This window comes from Pyrgilauda ruficollis, unplaced genomic scaffold (assembly GCF_017590135.1).
Source record: "Pyrgilauda ruficollis isolate IOZ18807 unplaced genomic scaffold, ASM1759013v1 scaffold2, whole genome shotgun sequence".
NCBI lineage: Eukaryota > Metazoa > Chordata > Aves > Passeriformes > Passeridae > Pyrgilauda > Pyrgilauda ruficollis.
This window is the reverse complement of record NW_024519206.1, coordinates 19,302,027-19,317,758: the sequence shown is the minus strand read 5'-3', so window position 1 is coordinate 19,317,758 and position 15,732 is coordinate 19,302,027. Positions and strand designations below refer to the sequence as shown.

Genomic DNA, 15,732 nt, shown 5'->3' with positions numbered 1-15,732 from the left:
TAGCAAAATGCTTTGTCTAAGGAAGTGAACATATGAAAGCCTTCCAATAAAAACTGCTTTGCATACTGCAAGCTTTTAAATTAAATTGGGACAGAGTTACTGCCAAGAGTGAGTAGAATTATTTGAGTAGAATTATTTGTGACTTTTTGTCTTGTTTGCCTAAAAAAATCTGGCTGGTTTCTTGAAAGGTAGCTAGTGGCTTGTTATTGCACTCTGTTGCACAGTTTTAAGGATAAAATTGAAAAATATATTCATAACAGAAATGTATCATTTATATCATTTATCTCACATAAAACCTAGTCCTGCTGAGGTACTCACAGTAGTATGGCTTGGACTTGGCACAATTCTTCATGCTTTATGCTCTCAATGCTCCTCTCTCTGGACCAAAACTCAGAATTGGAAATAAATGAAGTAAAAATATCCCTAAATAAATCAAATCTCTAAGTAGCTTGTTTTCCCCATGTTGTTTTGTTTGTTTTTTTTTTCTATAACAGAATACACACCGAAGAATGAAATTCATGTCTGGATGGATACATCCAGCAAAACTGCTACTGGCAGTCCAAATCATGATTTCTGATAGGAGGAATTCCCAACAGAACAAACTCTCTATGACATCCATGATTATACTGCTTGCATGAGTATTTAAACTGAATATGGTGCTGATGCTGTTTTTACCTAAGAGAAATCTTGTATGTGATAAAATAGGGTGTCATATGAGATGTTTGAAAAGCCTATGGATATTGTAGCACTCATCAATTGTTTACTCTTTCTTGCTCTTTAATTTTTCTGAAAAATTACTTAGGAGTTGTACAGATAGTAAACATAAACCTGTATGGTACACCTTTGAATGTATTTCTACAAACTATCACAGGGAATGCTGCGACCTTGAAAGATAAAACTGTGTAAAGAGCTAGGAAAAGAAAGGAAAGATTTTCATTTGGGCGCAGTAACATGAGTTCAGGATCTCATTGTCACCCAATAGATGACCCACTACCCTCTCAGAGTCCTTTGCCTGACTCCCCAGATGAATTTGTTACTGTAAGCACTGTAACAGTGATCTCAAGCAAGAAGAGAACATTAACTGGGAATTTTCTAGTTTGCATTAAGATTGTGAGACAATGAGCGCAGAAGACAATGTCTGTTAAGTGTTATGGAATTGAAAATGACAGGCAGAGGAAAAAATTCATAGGAGCTGCCCAACAGCACAATCAGAATTCATTTTCCATTTCCTTGCCTTAACTGTTAAACAAGCTTTGGAATCACAATAATTACACATGCAGAAATTCTCACTAGACCAAGTATTTCCTTCAATTTCATGAAGAGAAAAATGCTGAGATTAACTCTGTCACGTAATTCCTTCTTCTTTTGATTATTGAATGCAACATTTAAAATGTCAGTAATGAACAATGAACCATCATATTTAAGTTTAGTTGGGAAAAAATACAGAACCCTTAGATCTTAAGTGAGATTTTTTTAAAAGAAGTGGGAAGAGACACTGGAGTTAGAATTAAATTCAACAGAAAAGGAAGAAGCAGCAGAAGAGAAGAGATCAGGAAGAGAGCCAACACAGTGAGTTAAATACCTTTGTACAGATGCAACTGTATTAAGTACCTTATTCAACTAAAAAAAAAAAGTTGGAAAACTGTGTTCCTGTATATTAGCATCAAGTAGAACAGTGGTGAAAAAAATGGTAAGTGCATAACAGAGCATGTTATGTAATTACACGTAATAAAGAGCATGTGTGCTAAAGTAACAGAAGTGTAATATGTATATATTACATATTACATATGTAATAGTATGCCTGTACTTTTGCAAAAATTTACAATACATGCAGTGTGCGCACACTTACATATCAAACCACCATTTATGGTCTGCAGTTGCTGTATTTTAGGAACTTTTCTGAGAGCTTAAAGGATTTTAATTAAGAGTGGCTTCTGCCTTTCTCTGACTCTGGGGGTGTTAACTGAGTATGACCTACACAGTTTAAAAACAAAATTTGAAAACAGTTGTTGAAATATGCATATTTAAATATTATATACTAGAAACACAGCTGGCCTTGACTGAAAATCCCATTTCTAAGCCTGGAACAAAATACATATGGCTGGTTGCTATGGTTTGAAGTGAGTAGTGGATCCTACCACAAAGCCAGAACTCTTGATCAAGGTGGTATGAAACTTTATCAACTGACAAGCAAACAATTTTAAAAACAAATTGGTAGACCAGTACTTCCATAATTACATGAGAACCAGTACAGGTAATTCCTTTTAAATATCGATCAAGGTTTGTTGGCCTACCATTTTACTACTCATGCTACTTTGTCATTTCTGTTCTGTAATAACTAATGCTTACTGTATGATGGTGAAGCCCTCATTTCACCATCAAAAGCACTGAAAAGAGTAGTCAATTACTTTAGGAAACTCGGTAAGCAATAGATGCTTTGCAATAGAGGAAAAAAGAGTGATCTTACCGTTCCTGTTGTGCCCAAGGAAAGGTGGTTCATCTGTTGGGTCAGAGGTCCCATCATGCTTGCTGGCTGCATTGACATAGTGTGGTCCATTGTTGGTGTTATCACAGCACCCTAGAAATACACATTATTTACAGTTCAACCTCTCACATTCAAAAAAAAAAAAAAAAAAAAAAAAGAGGCATTCTTTAAATGAGTGAACCTGACTGAAAACTTGACATGAATCTTAAAAGACACTAATACATCTGTCAGAAAAAATATGCTTTGCTCCTATTGACAACCAAGCTACACACATATATTATTTGTACTGCTAATGAGGCCATTTTATGTCAGCTCCAATTAAGTGTCATTTTTTACTTCATTGCTTCTGACAAACAAATGCATATGTTCTTTCTATGATGAGTGCTACTGTACACTGCAAAATGCCTGCCATTTCCATTTTTCCATATCCTATATAGAACAATCTTACAGACAGAACACATATGTCCCTAATTTTGTTTGACTTCTAAAGCCTTCAGTCTCAGAGATCTTCAGCCTATTATGGTAATTATCTTGGATTTTTCCAGTCTCAGTTAAGAACCCTTACTCATGGTATTTTATAGGTGATTAAGTAAGAAGACTAGCTATTGACAGTGAGTTTGGTAGTGATACCATTTAAAACAGATACACAGTGTTTAAAAGCATTTTTCTTCTCTGCATGAAAAACAAAGATGTTAATAACAAAGACCGTAGGTACTAAAGCAAGACTGAGACTTTGACCAAAAAATGAAACAAAAGACATGCCAGAGGAGCTTTAGAGAGAGAGCTCCTTTGCCATTCAAATTCCTTGCTTTTGGCTCTTCCACTCCCCAAGGTCCCATGCTGGCAACACCATGACTTAGTGAAGTGTTGATTCTCTTCAGTTCAATATTGTAAAATGCTATGTCCTGTGTTGGTTAGAGAAAGTCAGTCAAAAAGTGTGGTCTGCTCTTTTTCTTGCAGAAAGTGACAAAAGGCGGTATTTCCAGCCATTTCTTCATAAGAAATAATAACTTTACTTTGTATGCATCTTTTGTGCACACATCACAAACTTGCACAATCACATAACATCTGCTGCAAAGTGTGAAAAATGCAGATGAATGTATCTGTTAAAAAAATTGACTTTTTTTCCCCCCTTTGAGAATATTGGAAAAATTCACCTATAAACAAACTTGTTTAACCAACCTGTAAAACAAACTTGTTTCAAAACTCATAGCATATTTGTACTTACATGTCTATCTCACATTTACACAGAGCTATTTTTGCCAAGGATCTGATTAGAAGCTAAGGATTTCAAATTTTCAGTTGCAAATAGAAATAAATAAAAATACAAAATTCTGGGGAAATACCAATTCAATTTTTACTCACTTTCCATCAATATTTTTCTTATGCACATCCTATTTGAGAAGTATAGAGTCTGCAGACCCTGCAAACTCATTCCTTGCATGCAGTGGAGTAAGAAGAAGGTAGGCTTATTTTGGTCAGTCATTTTTGTAATATCCTCAGCACATGAGATACATACACACTTGCTTTATGTCACAGAGTGGATTTACATTCTATTGACAAGAGTCCCTAAAGAAATCTGACAAATTACAGAAGCTGGTCTCTGTGGAGTATCTGTCATGATTCCAAATGAATGCTTAGGAACAAGCCGATTGGTGTGCATGTATCAAACCTGCAACACTTCCCACTTTTGCCACTTTATTGACTATTATTAATTTGCACTGGTTTACATCGATTAATTTATTGATTAACTCATTTAATGAACCACACACAGAGAAGTCTTCCCTTTGGGTGAAAGAGTCTAAAAGCAAATCTGCAGGGCACACACCCATTCAGCCCACCCAGCAGCTCCTGCATAGCAGAATCAATGCAAGAGTCTGAAGAAGAGCCATGAACAACAAAAATAATCTTGTTTTGGTTTTGAAATCAGTGGCCTCGCTCACCATGCAGCCAGATGAGGTTCTAGGGTTTGGGCTTCAACTGCCCTTTTTGGTTAGGATAGGACACTGTAAGCTCTGCGCTCAGAGTAATCAGCATTTTTACTCTATCAAACCATAGGTGCTCAAATTAAATTTGTCAATTGATAAACAGTTTTCTCCGTTCCTTCTACAAGCATGTTCTCCTTTGGCTCAAAAGTGGAGAATTGCCTATTGCTTTCCATGACAGACAAGCTGGGCTCCCATTTGTGATGTCAGGGAAGGTGATTCTCCCCCTCTTCTCCATATTCATGATATCCCACTTTGAGAGATGCATCCAGCTCTGGGGGCCCCAGCATAAAGAGAATGTGTACCTGTTTGAGAGGGTCCAGAGGGGGACCATGAAGGTGATCAGAGGGCATCAATGTATGTAAGCATCCGAAGGGAAGGTGTTAAGAGCATGAGACCAGGCTCTTCTCAGTGTTGCCAAGCAATCAAGCAAGAGACATCAGGCAGAGACTGATGCACAAGAAACTCCTGAGGAAGAACTTCCTTACTGTGCCAGTGATCCTGGACTGGAACAGGCTGCCTAGAAAGGCTGTGGAGTTTCCCTCACAGGAGATACTCAAGAACCCTCTGGATGCAATCCTGTGCAAAGATGCATATTGCAAAAGTACAGCTGGAGGAACTTGCTGTGATTACATATGTGACAGACTGATAACTATTCCTGGGCTTAACTCAGGAACCTGGAAATAAAGAAGGGGCAGTGGTGAAGGAAATCTTATGGTTTAGTGTAACAAATGTAAATGCCAGACATAGAATGGAAAAGTCTGAGTGCAAATGTCTTTCAGCAAATAAGTAAGCACAACAGGCATTGCAAACAAACTGTTAAAAAAAATATGGATTAAAGAGAAAATATACCAAGGACAAAAAATTGCACAGATACAGAAAACATATAATTTTCAAATTGAAAAGATATATATTCCTGTCCCTAAACATACACCATTTAATAGGCTAGAAAAAGAAGCTGGGAAAACAAATCAAATATTTGCAGCTTTTCTAAGACAGCTTAACATGTTTTAAGCTGACAGTTACCTAGAGCAGAGAATTACATGCATTTCCCAGATCATTAATTCACCAGTTCAGAATCTTCTTGTGATCACGTAAGAAAGAAATTATACTTAATTAAGGAAATCTTGTCTGGTTGTTAGGGCGACCCCCAGTCTCCAGACCATAATGCATTTCATATTACATGCTGTCAAGTCCATTCATATTCAATTTATTTAGCTGTAGAAGAAAAAAATGTCTTGCCTCAGATATTGCCATCATATTAAAAGTAATTTGATTCTTTTCAGCCTATAATATGTAATTACTGATAAACATCCAGTTAGCTACTGGCAAAGGTTATATCAAACATCTTGTTTTGTCTTCATCTGTTTGGATGTTTGATTTTACTGAGGTTGTAAATGTATAGAAAGGCATCTTAGCATTGCAAACTATTACTTAAAGCCCATTTTAATGGCAAATAAACTGTAGAAGAAATTATCATGAGATTTTCACCACTGTCTTTGCCAAAAAAAGGAGTTATGCTGTCAATTATTTAGATTTGTCCTGTTGCCCTGTTGCCTCAGTATGATTAAATTTTATTTTTTTTTTTTTTTAGTTCCCACGAGAAACTGATTATAATGACTTTTAAATTTGGCAGGATATTCTCATATTGGCATATGATTTTTGATACAATTTTATCGATGCTAGGGATGTTTTAAAAGAAATTAAGAGGGCAAATGGTAAGGAATAATGATACAGACAAGCATGTTTTTTGTAACATTTTGATAAACCTAAGAAAAGCTGACATACACATTTGATTTCCTTTTCACTTTATTTGAAAGACATTGCTGTTTTAGAATGCTTTAAGCCTTATGAACATACTTTTCCTATAAGAAAGTACATGTGTATATTTCAGAATATAGTCTATCACTTACAAAGAGAGAAGCTCGACTTTATGAACACTGCACACTCCCTCTATAGCAAAAAACTCAAATTACAGGGAGGACACCAAATACAGTTTTTTATATGAGGTAAAATATCTTTAAGTATTTGGTAATATCAAAAGGCATCAGCAGAACAATCCTATGTTGGTGCAAAGACATGTGCCACCTTTTGTCTGTTTGAAGGGTGGGAAAGTGACATCAGAAATAAAAAGTGTATTAGGAGGCTTTAGGAATGGAGAGTTCATTAGTTGAGAGATGCACTAAGGGGTCAGTGGGAGGATGGATTAGTTGGTCACAGATTTCTACAATAATGAACTGCATTAAAGGCTTCTATTTTATTTCAATGTTCTAATACTGATATTGGACTTAAGGGGAAAATACCAGCTGAATAAATATTTTTTAAAGCTTACAGTAAGCATCTGTTTATTTTAGAATTTACTTTTCCTTTACTTAAGAAGTTTAAACAATTTAACCATACTCACAAATTCTGCTTTGTGAATACTGGTCAGTGTAAAGCCAATAAACTTTACAGCAGAAAACTTATTTTTCAAATTTGTTTACAGATATCTTGTGCAGACATATAAGCACCAGGCCATTCTGTTTGAAAATTTATTACCCTACTACCAAGTGAATGCCTTTATGTTATCAAGAACATGTTGTTCCTTGAGGTTTTATTAAATTGAGTGAAAGGATGACTTTCCTTATGTTTATCAGACAGGTACATCTATCAAGAATTAATATGAAAAAAATCAACATGCGTGCTTTTTTGCAGATAAATACACTCTCTCTGCACACTGAACAAATGATGGCCATATTTTGATTGATTTACTGTTCTGTCTAGTCTGACTTGTCTGATCTCCTTGGGCTGCCTCTCACAGGCAGCAGAAAAAACAGGTCCTCTTCTCGGAACTGAGTCTACTGAACTACTCCAAACTGGTTGGTAAGGGTCAAACTCCTATGACTGCAGCAGGAAGAGTAAAGGTAGCTTTGAAATCCTCTCTGTCTTTGTCATCACCTCTGCTGGGAATATTTGTTGATATTTCAAAACAAAGGAAAACTTTTTTTTCCTTTCTCAGTGAAAAGATAGCAATTGCTGTGGCATTTGCCAGTTTATCAGAGCTTAAATCATGATTTGAGTATAGTGAAGAAGATCAGCAAACATAAGCTAAAAAAGTATATTCTGCAAATCTGAGGATTTGATTTCATTTCATTACATTGTTATTTCAAAAGCTTGCAAAAAAATGTGGTAAAGCGAGCAAGAAGCCCAAACCCTCCACTAAATCAAAGCAGCTTTAACTTTGGAGTAGGCAAACCTGATACAGACCATCAGTGCTGAGCCCTGCTTCTGTACTGAGTACTAAACCACAAGTTGACATGGTAATATTTTGAATCATGGGCATAAATTCAAATTCTTATCTGACATCGCCTTCATAAGTTAGTTGAACCTCCTAGAAGCAACGGGCACATTTTCTTTCCTTTTCTCTGCTTTTACTGTATGTTTGTGAATTTCTTTCCTCAGCTGAAAGTATACATCATAGGTCCAAGAGAGTTACTGCCCAGAAGTAACTGGTTTTAAAGGATTAAGAAGCCAAATATAGTCTGGTAAATAAAGAACAAAGGTGACTCTTGTGTAGGCTTCACCTTTATTACAACAATAGCCAAGGTTTTTTTTGATGGTTTCTTTCCCATTGTCCTTCTTGTCTTGGATTTCCTGTATCCTAGTCTGAAATACAGCTTTGATAATGTACAGATACTAGCCTACATGAACAAAGGCAGATTAAAAGGACGTAGAAATGGGAACATCAAGATATAAGGAAAAGACAGCTGATGCAATAGGAAGAATTTTATATTGGTAACTGTGTGCACAAATGAAGCAATACCTGAAACGATATTGGACAAGTTAATAAATGTGGGCACTGGCACTGTGCCAGAGTCAATCCATGACAATTAGGCAGTGCCATATGTCAGTATTTTATGCTTATACCAGAGTATAAAAAATCAGTAAATATCATAGCATACCTCTGTTAATCTAAAAGGACATAACAAAACCAAATAGCATTTATTCTGCAAACAAAAACCTGCCCATGTCACTCAGTGCCTAAGGTGACTTTTGTATGGTGACTGGTATCTTTCCACCCAAAATAAGGTCTCAAAAGAAAGGCCATTCAAGAAAATGACAATATTTACAAATATTTAAGAATGGAAAATATACCTGAGTTCCTATAGGGACTCTGAAGTAGATTTTGTGAGCCCTGTGTCAGAACTTTGCACTTACTGTGTGCCCATGCAGGTTGGACCATAAGCCCATGTGCTTCTTTATAGACTGAAAATCTGAAGTTTGCATACCCTTCTTCAACTTGCCCCAGAAATAAAATAAAATTACTGGTATTATATGCAAGAATAAATAGGACTATTTTAGCTGGGGTCTGCTATCAGGAAGGAGCCCAGAGCAATTAGGAAATGACTTGTTGCAGTGGGGTATTCATTCCAGCAATTGCTGGAGAAGGCAGAGAGGCCATAGGCAGCTCTTTCTCCCTCATCTGACCTATTCTAGAAGGGAATGGGAAATCTCATTTGCTTTTTTCCCTACTCTTCAGCTTATGAGTGTGCACTTGGCTGTATGATGGCTTTATGTAGCCACTCCACGTATCAGTGCTTTTGTTATGTCAAGAACAGCCACCACAAACAAAATCCTCACAACTCAGAGTTTAGCATCCCTGGAAGACAAAAAAAGAAACACAAAGGTGGTAATTTGCCTGGGACATAACTACTGTAATACTCAGATCAAATCTTTCCCTGCCCTTCCCACTATCAGATTTCACAAAAGAAAGATCCAATCCATGTCAAAACAAGCAATTCCATTCTGTTTATATTCTTATATATATATTCTGATGTGGATGAAATCCTTCCTTCCTCCACTGACTCCCAACAGCTGATGTGCCATCCTAGTAAATGGGAATCAGGAGTCTTTTCTGTGGACTAGCTTTTCTTAACATCAGAAAGGAACTTCATCTATTAAAGTTAAATCCAAGTAATAGTTCCCCTCAAACTGCTCCCTCCCTTCTAGCCTATAACCAGGTGTGAAAACTCACTTAATGGCACATCCTAGGTGATAAATGGTTATTATCAAACTGTACATTACAATGCAAGCCAGAACCTGTTTTTAGGTAACATTTTCAATTCTATGTCTTAGTGAGTTCAAATGAAACTTTCAAAAAGGATGTCATATTTGTATGCTCAGTAGTTTGATTTTACATATACATATACACACTCACAAAATTACACATGGGAAGACAAATTGTATTGCCAATTCTATTACACCCACTCAGGCCACAATAATTTTTCAGTATGTGGATAGGTTGTTTTTTTTAATACATGAAACTCTCAGTGCAGGATTTGTTACAGCAAATGTAACTAAGAGCAACAGTAACTGGTTTTTAAATTTTCTGTTAATGAGCACATTTAATGAGCAATGAGTACAAACTTCTGTTGTTAGCTGAAAATGCTTACTAATTTTATTTTACTCAGGCAAACATGCTTCTAAAAGAAGAAAAATGCTTGACAGAAAATTTTGCCTCCAGAGGCTTGTGCTTTTAAGTAGAGGTACAAAGAAGGTTGGTGACATGAGAGCATGTAAGAAGTTTAATGTAGTAGGGTCGTGTCTCTCCCTAGGCCTCCAGTTTTCCATGCAAGGTGAGGCAGTCCCACCTGTCTGTGTGCTCCACAAAGCCATGACAACAGATGTGACCAAGTGTCTGACACACCGGGCTATTGATCTCTGCTTTTCTGGCAAGATTCAGTGCATAGGTTATTTGCCAGGCACAGAGAGTGCTTAACTGGGTTTGGGGTGGAAACTCCAGTGACACTTCTCCTATGTGCACTTCTAGCCTCGACACTGCAATGGCCAGTGACAGGGCAGAAGCTGTGATCTGTAACAGATGTGCTGTGTTTTGTTTCCTGCCCGAAACCTGGAGGGACTTGCACTGTGTGAGCTGTAATCTAACAGCTGAACTGGATGAAAATATTCACTCATTAGAAGGACAAACACTGACACTGAGAGACATCAGAAATTATTAGGAACTGGCTATCAACAAGAAAAAAAAAAACTGACCCCAAACCAAACAGAAAAGCGGGCTGGTAATATAATCCTATGCATTAAGGTCATATTAGAGGTAAGATGACAAAAATTACACTCTGCACAATGAAGAAAATGGTATGGCTGTGTGTGGTATTAACTTCACAACACTAAAAGGACTCAACACAACCAGACTGAGATGGAAATATCTGAAATACCTTCAGCACTCAAAAAAGTGAGGTGGTATCACTGAATGAAGTTCCAAGGAGACATACTGAGGTGCTAGGGTGGAAGACAGCAGAGTGCTCCTCTGTGAGATGCCAAATACTTGAGAGAACAATGGGAACAATAGTCAAGGAATGGTTAGTATCAGGGGGTTTCCCTGAAATTCTGAGATCAGAAAGGGTCTTGTAATCTAGAATTTATTAGTGATGGACAATACAAATAAGTCAGCCTCACATAGTTGCTCCTGGACTTCATGTCAGCCCTTCTAATGCCAAGCCAAAGGGAGCTCTTCAACATCAGAGCTAATTCCTAGGTGAGGCTCAAATCTAGGCTGCACTCTCAGAGCCACGCTGATGTAAGGGCTACCACGTAATCCAGGGACACAGCTGCATGGGGTAGGTAGAAAGCCACCTTGAAATGCTGAGGTTAATGTTGCTGTATCACTCCTCAACTCAGCTACAAACACAATGTCCATCCTCCATGACGATGCACTATGGTGCACTGCCATCTGCTGCCTATGTCTCAACTCCTTGTTGGCAGCTCCTGCACAAAGGAAGATTAAAGGTATGGAGGGTCTAAAAATGATGTCCTTTCACTCCTCATACCATTTTTCACATTTAAAAGTTCTGGAAAGCTGATGAGGATCAGTAATATGCACATAATCTTCACAGGAATCCTTCTTTTCCTACCTATTAGGAAAGACATATAACAGAAGATGCTATAAATGAAACGCTGGATGAGTAAAGATGCCTTTCTAACGATATGCTTCTGTTCAATAATAGATTTTAGACTTGAAGATGATAGACTGGGAAATCTTGTACTAAGCCACTGTTCATGTTATGTATCAATTCAATTCTAGATCACAGTGATGCATACCAATCTTTAAAACTAAAAATGCACCTTATTAGAGAAGACAAATACAGAAATCTATCTCTCTGTCATGTTCTGTTAGATTTGTAACCTGTAATGTTAAACAAAGCCCTTTCCCACACAGTAATGGAAAGACAACTATTCCAGCCTGCCTTTCATTTAAACCCCAAAATTTTCACAGCCTGTGTGTCCTGGCCCAGCTCTCAAACTGCATTTAATTTTCTGGACTAGTAACTCCTTAGGGGAGGCTACAGATGGAATACACTCCATTCTGTATTGGGATTTGTCCTTTGACTGGTTAAAACTGGCTACCTGGCACTGCCAGCTTTGTGACAGACCTCAAATCCAAGACTGAGGCACGTATTTCCAATAGTGCCTTCTTACCTTCTATTCCATCGTTAAAAGTAGCACAAGACTATGCCTCACTCATGCCTTTACAAATTTTAAGTGTGATTTTCATCACTTTAAAAATTCCAGACCAGTTCCTCCCTGGACTCTCTGCAAGCAAAATGCCACCAACACCTGGTTTTTGCTGCTCCTGGACAATCCACCCTGCTTTGGATGATGCTCCCAATGACAGCGTTGCAGTTTATACACTGTTTTGAACAACTGAGACTATTGACACAATATGGGCAAACTGTGGCTGCAGAAGTGTCCCTACCTAAAACTTCTCTCCCAGATGCATGAGACTTCAAGAGGCCATTAAAGCTGGTGGCAGCAAGTACACAGAGCATGTCCTTCAAAGGTAACTCCATCTAAATCCGTGAAGATACAAGTCATATAAATGAAATCAAATTCAAGCCCTCAGTTATGTGTCACCAGTCAGAAAAAATGGAGCCTAGAGAGGGTAAACAGATTTTTTTAAACTAAAATTTGGATATTTTAAGTTCTCCTTTACTTTAAGGCACTTCCAGTGAAACCAGTCTGCGTGTTGGAATAAACAATTAACATTTGTAAATCTCCCTTCTACCAAAGATCTCAAAGTGTTTTAAATCCTGTGTGATATATAGAGAACTCAGGAGCTGGTCTGTTATCAGGGTTCTGGGATGAGTCTGGATCTACATCGGAACTTTCCCAAGACCATGAATGTTCAGACTGAGGGGTACATCTTGCGTGATCACCATTGCAGGCCTGAAGAGAACAGGTGGTTCCATTTACAGACACCAGTCCAAATTGATCAAGAAAATGATACATTTTAACTCTTGATTCATGCTGAGCAGATTTGAAATAAATAAGAGAAAATGGCTAACTTGAGTCTACTTTGCTCTACACTCCACTGTCTTTTAGAAGCAAATGAATATATTGAGGAACAGCAATTTAAAAGCAACCCATGTGAGTAAATATTCAGTGCAAAAATGATTCAAATAGTCTAAGAAGCAGACACGAAAAGTTCCGGAAGATGCAGATTTTGGCTATTATTAAGGCTAGAAAGAAGAGAAAGTAAGCGATCCAGCAAGGATTATTCTACTTTTTTTAAAAAATATATCTTTACTGATTAAGAATGACTAAATTGATATATTTTCCCTTTTGTTTTCTGTCCAGATAAAGTCACTCTTGGGCAGAAATCTTCCTTATAAAGTTTCAGCCTAGAGCACATTTTTACAGCTGAGTTATTATCCTTAAAATACGAGTTCATACTGAAAATGCTGGCAGCCCTCTTAACTATTGTATAGCAGTGAGCACAGCTGTAACATGTTAAATATATTGAAAGTACAGGGGGGGAACAGAGTGGCTCAGGGGCCTGGTAACAGAACAGAGAGTCTCAGTGCTGGGTCACCACATTTGGTCATTGCTGGAACTGAAAGTTTTATCAAGCAACAGCTGCTCAGTTCTGTTCAGGTATCGACCACCCACACAGAAACCCTCTATCACAGAGATACATCACTGTGACTGGTGATGTCCAGCAGCCTTCCCAAGGGTTGGGAAAGGTAGGGGGCTGCATCTTCACAGGTTAGCTGGAAGGTGGAGAGCACTGATGACACAGAAGGGAGAGACTTGCGTGCTCCTTGTCCGGCATGTTGCTCCACCTACAGCAGCCTATGGCTACTGGGTCTTCTCAGAGCACTCAGTTTTATCAGAACGATGGTAACCACCAAAGACTGCTCCTTTTTCCACATTACTGAATGGACCATATCCATGCCATCACACTGCCGGTTTCAGAGGAATTGCCAAAGCAACATAGGCAAATGAAGTCAAAGTCTGCTGCTCCAGTTTTCCCTAAATGAATTTACTGGAGTCAATCAGGTAAGTTACTCCAGTTTACACTTATCCATACATGCTGCAGTAGTCTCTACAAAAAGATTTTATTTATTATAGCTTTTATTTTGTACAACACTGTTTCCTACCAGTCACTGTGTATTAGTCCATGGGAATGTACAGCAAGCAGTCAGATTCTGACATACAAAAAGATGTTTTTACTTCTTTGTGACCTTATGGTTTCCACTCACTGTCTGATTTGCAGAAATTTAGGCTGAAATAATTTTTTTTTTTTTTTTGGGCAGCTTTCCTGAATTTCTTTCAGTTATTTTAGTATTGTAGAGGTGTTCAGTTTCTCTGGAAAAAAAAAAAAAAATCTTTATGTTTATTTTCTCTGGCATCTAAAAATTAACTACCATTGTGGTCAACAGTAATTTCAGAGGTTCCATGGATGAGCCAAGAAAGAGCAGTTCAAGTTATTTTCAAAGTAATTTTCTAAACCCTACCTGAAGTAAATCCTTCAGGCTATGAGGCAGCTGATGGGAACTGCCTGCTACCAAATACTGCTCTGCAAATGTCTCAGACAACAGAGAGCACCCTGCTCTGGAGCCAGAGGGGAATAAGCTGATGAGTCATTGCTGTGGTAAATGTACCAGAGTGAGTCTTTCACCCAAACAGGATGACCACCCTTCCATGAAGCACTGATCAGGCAGCTGAGTTCAGTAAGATGTCTTTCACATGATGGTAAGAAGATCCTTTGGAGGAACAAAGCATAGAGGAAGCTAGAGAAAAGAATGCTAGCTGGATAGTATACACATGTTGCTGAGATGAACAGTAAGTTCTTTGGAAAAAAAATCCAACTCTGAAGGAGAATAAAACATCCCGCGAATCCAGGTCACATTTGGCACATAATTGTGACCAAAAGAATGAAAAAAATTGAGCTGTCAAAAAGCAATGTTTCCACCATATTTCAAAATGACAGAACATTTCAGACTTTATCTAAATTTGAAGGGGGGGGTGGGGGGGTGGGAAAGAAGCTTAAAATTAGTTCGACAACCCAGAAATGAAAACAGGGAGATTATAGATATTTTGTCTTTGTTCTTCTCACCCTTTCCCCACTCCCTAAGTTCTCTCTGGGAGTGGAGTCAAAACAACATTTTCACAACTTTTTCCATGTCACTACCCTCTCCCTCTGCACATTTTCACTTGAAGACAAGTTTTAGAGCTATTATTTGATTCTGCCCACAAAGCCAAATTTTATTATCCACAGAGTATTATATATGTAATAGTCCTGTCAGTCCTAGCCAGAGGCAAAGGGTAGCCTCAGAGGTAAAGGAAACAAGAAACATCCAAAGGAAGATAAATAGGAATGAGATGATAGGCAAATGGCTAATACTCCCATATTTTGTTGAGAGCTGTGTGGATAGAAAGATAGTGCTCTAATTAATTCCAGAGTGACAGGGACTCGAGGGCTGGGTTCTGTGCACTGCATGCTTGTGAATCTTCATTATATGTGAAACCCCTTCCTCCAAAAACCAAACAAACTCTTGTTTTGTCTTTGACTTCAAAAGATGCATCATAACTAACAGCAGATGTTCTGATAAACTCCAGTAGAGACCAACCTCTTGGCAGCCACATTTGTGTTCTGCAGTGACTTTTCCAGGCACACAGAAAATCCACTTATGGGACTGCAAAGTACATGAAATGATTTTCTGGTAGGACTTCCTGTGGTATTTTCTGTTACTATCGAGGAACTGCAGCATCATGAAGGACCATCTTCTGGTATTTCAGTTCAGGGTCACTGCAGATGATTATGAATTCAGGGAAGTAATGCAGAAGTGCACAGCTCGAAGAGGGAACTAGATGATGCAAAAATTTTAGCAGAAGCTGATTGCAATTTCAGTGGTTCAAACTTCTATAATCCAACAATCACAGTAACATATATATCTTAGTGAATTTGAAAAATTTGGCTTG

At 37.9% G+C, this 15,732-nt stretch overlaps 1 protein-coding gene across 6 annotated transcripts in view; it reads right to left on the bottom strand.

Annotated features, from left to right (window-relative positions):
- Positions 1-15,732, bottom strand: part of RBMS3 (RNA binding motif single stranded interacting protein 3) — a 443,451-nt gene that overhangs the window by 35,972 nt on the left and 391,747 nt on the right. For all 6 annotated transcript variants that reach the window (XM_041466274.1, XM_041466279.1, XM_041466273.1 and 3 more), the window contains exon 11: positions 2,468-2,578. In XM_041466274.1, the coding sequence (XP_041322208.1) occupies positions 2,468-2,578 (111 nt within the window). The remainder of the gene's footprint in view (positions 1-2,467; positions 2,579-15,732) is intronic.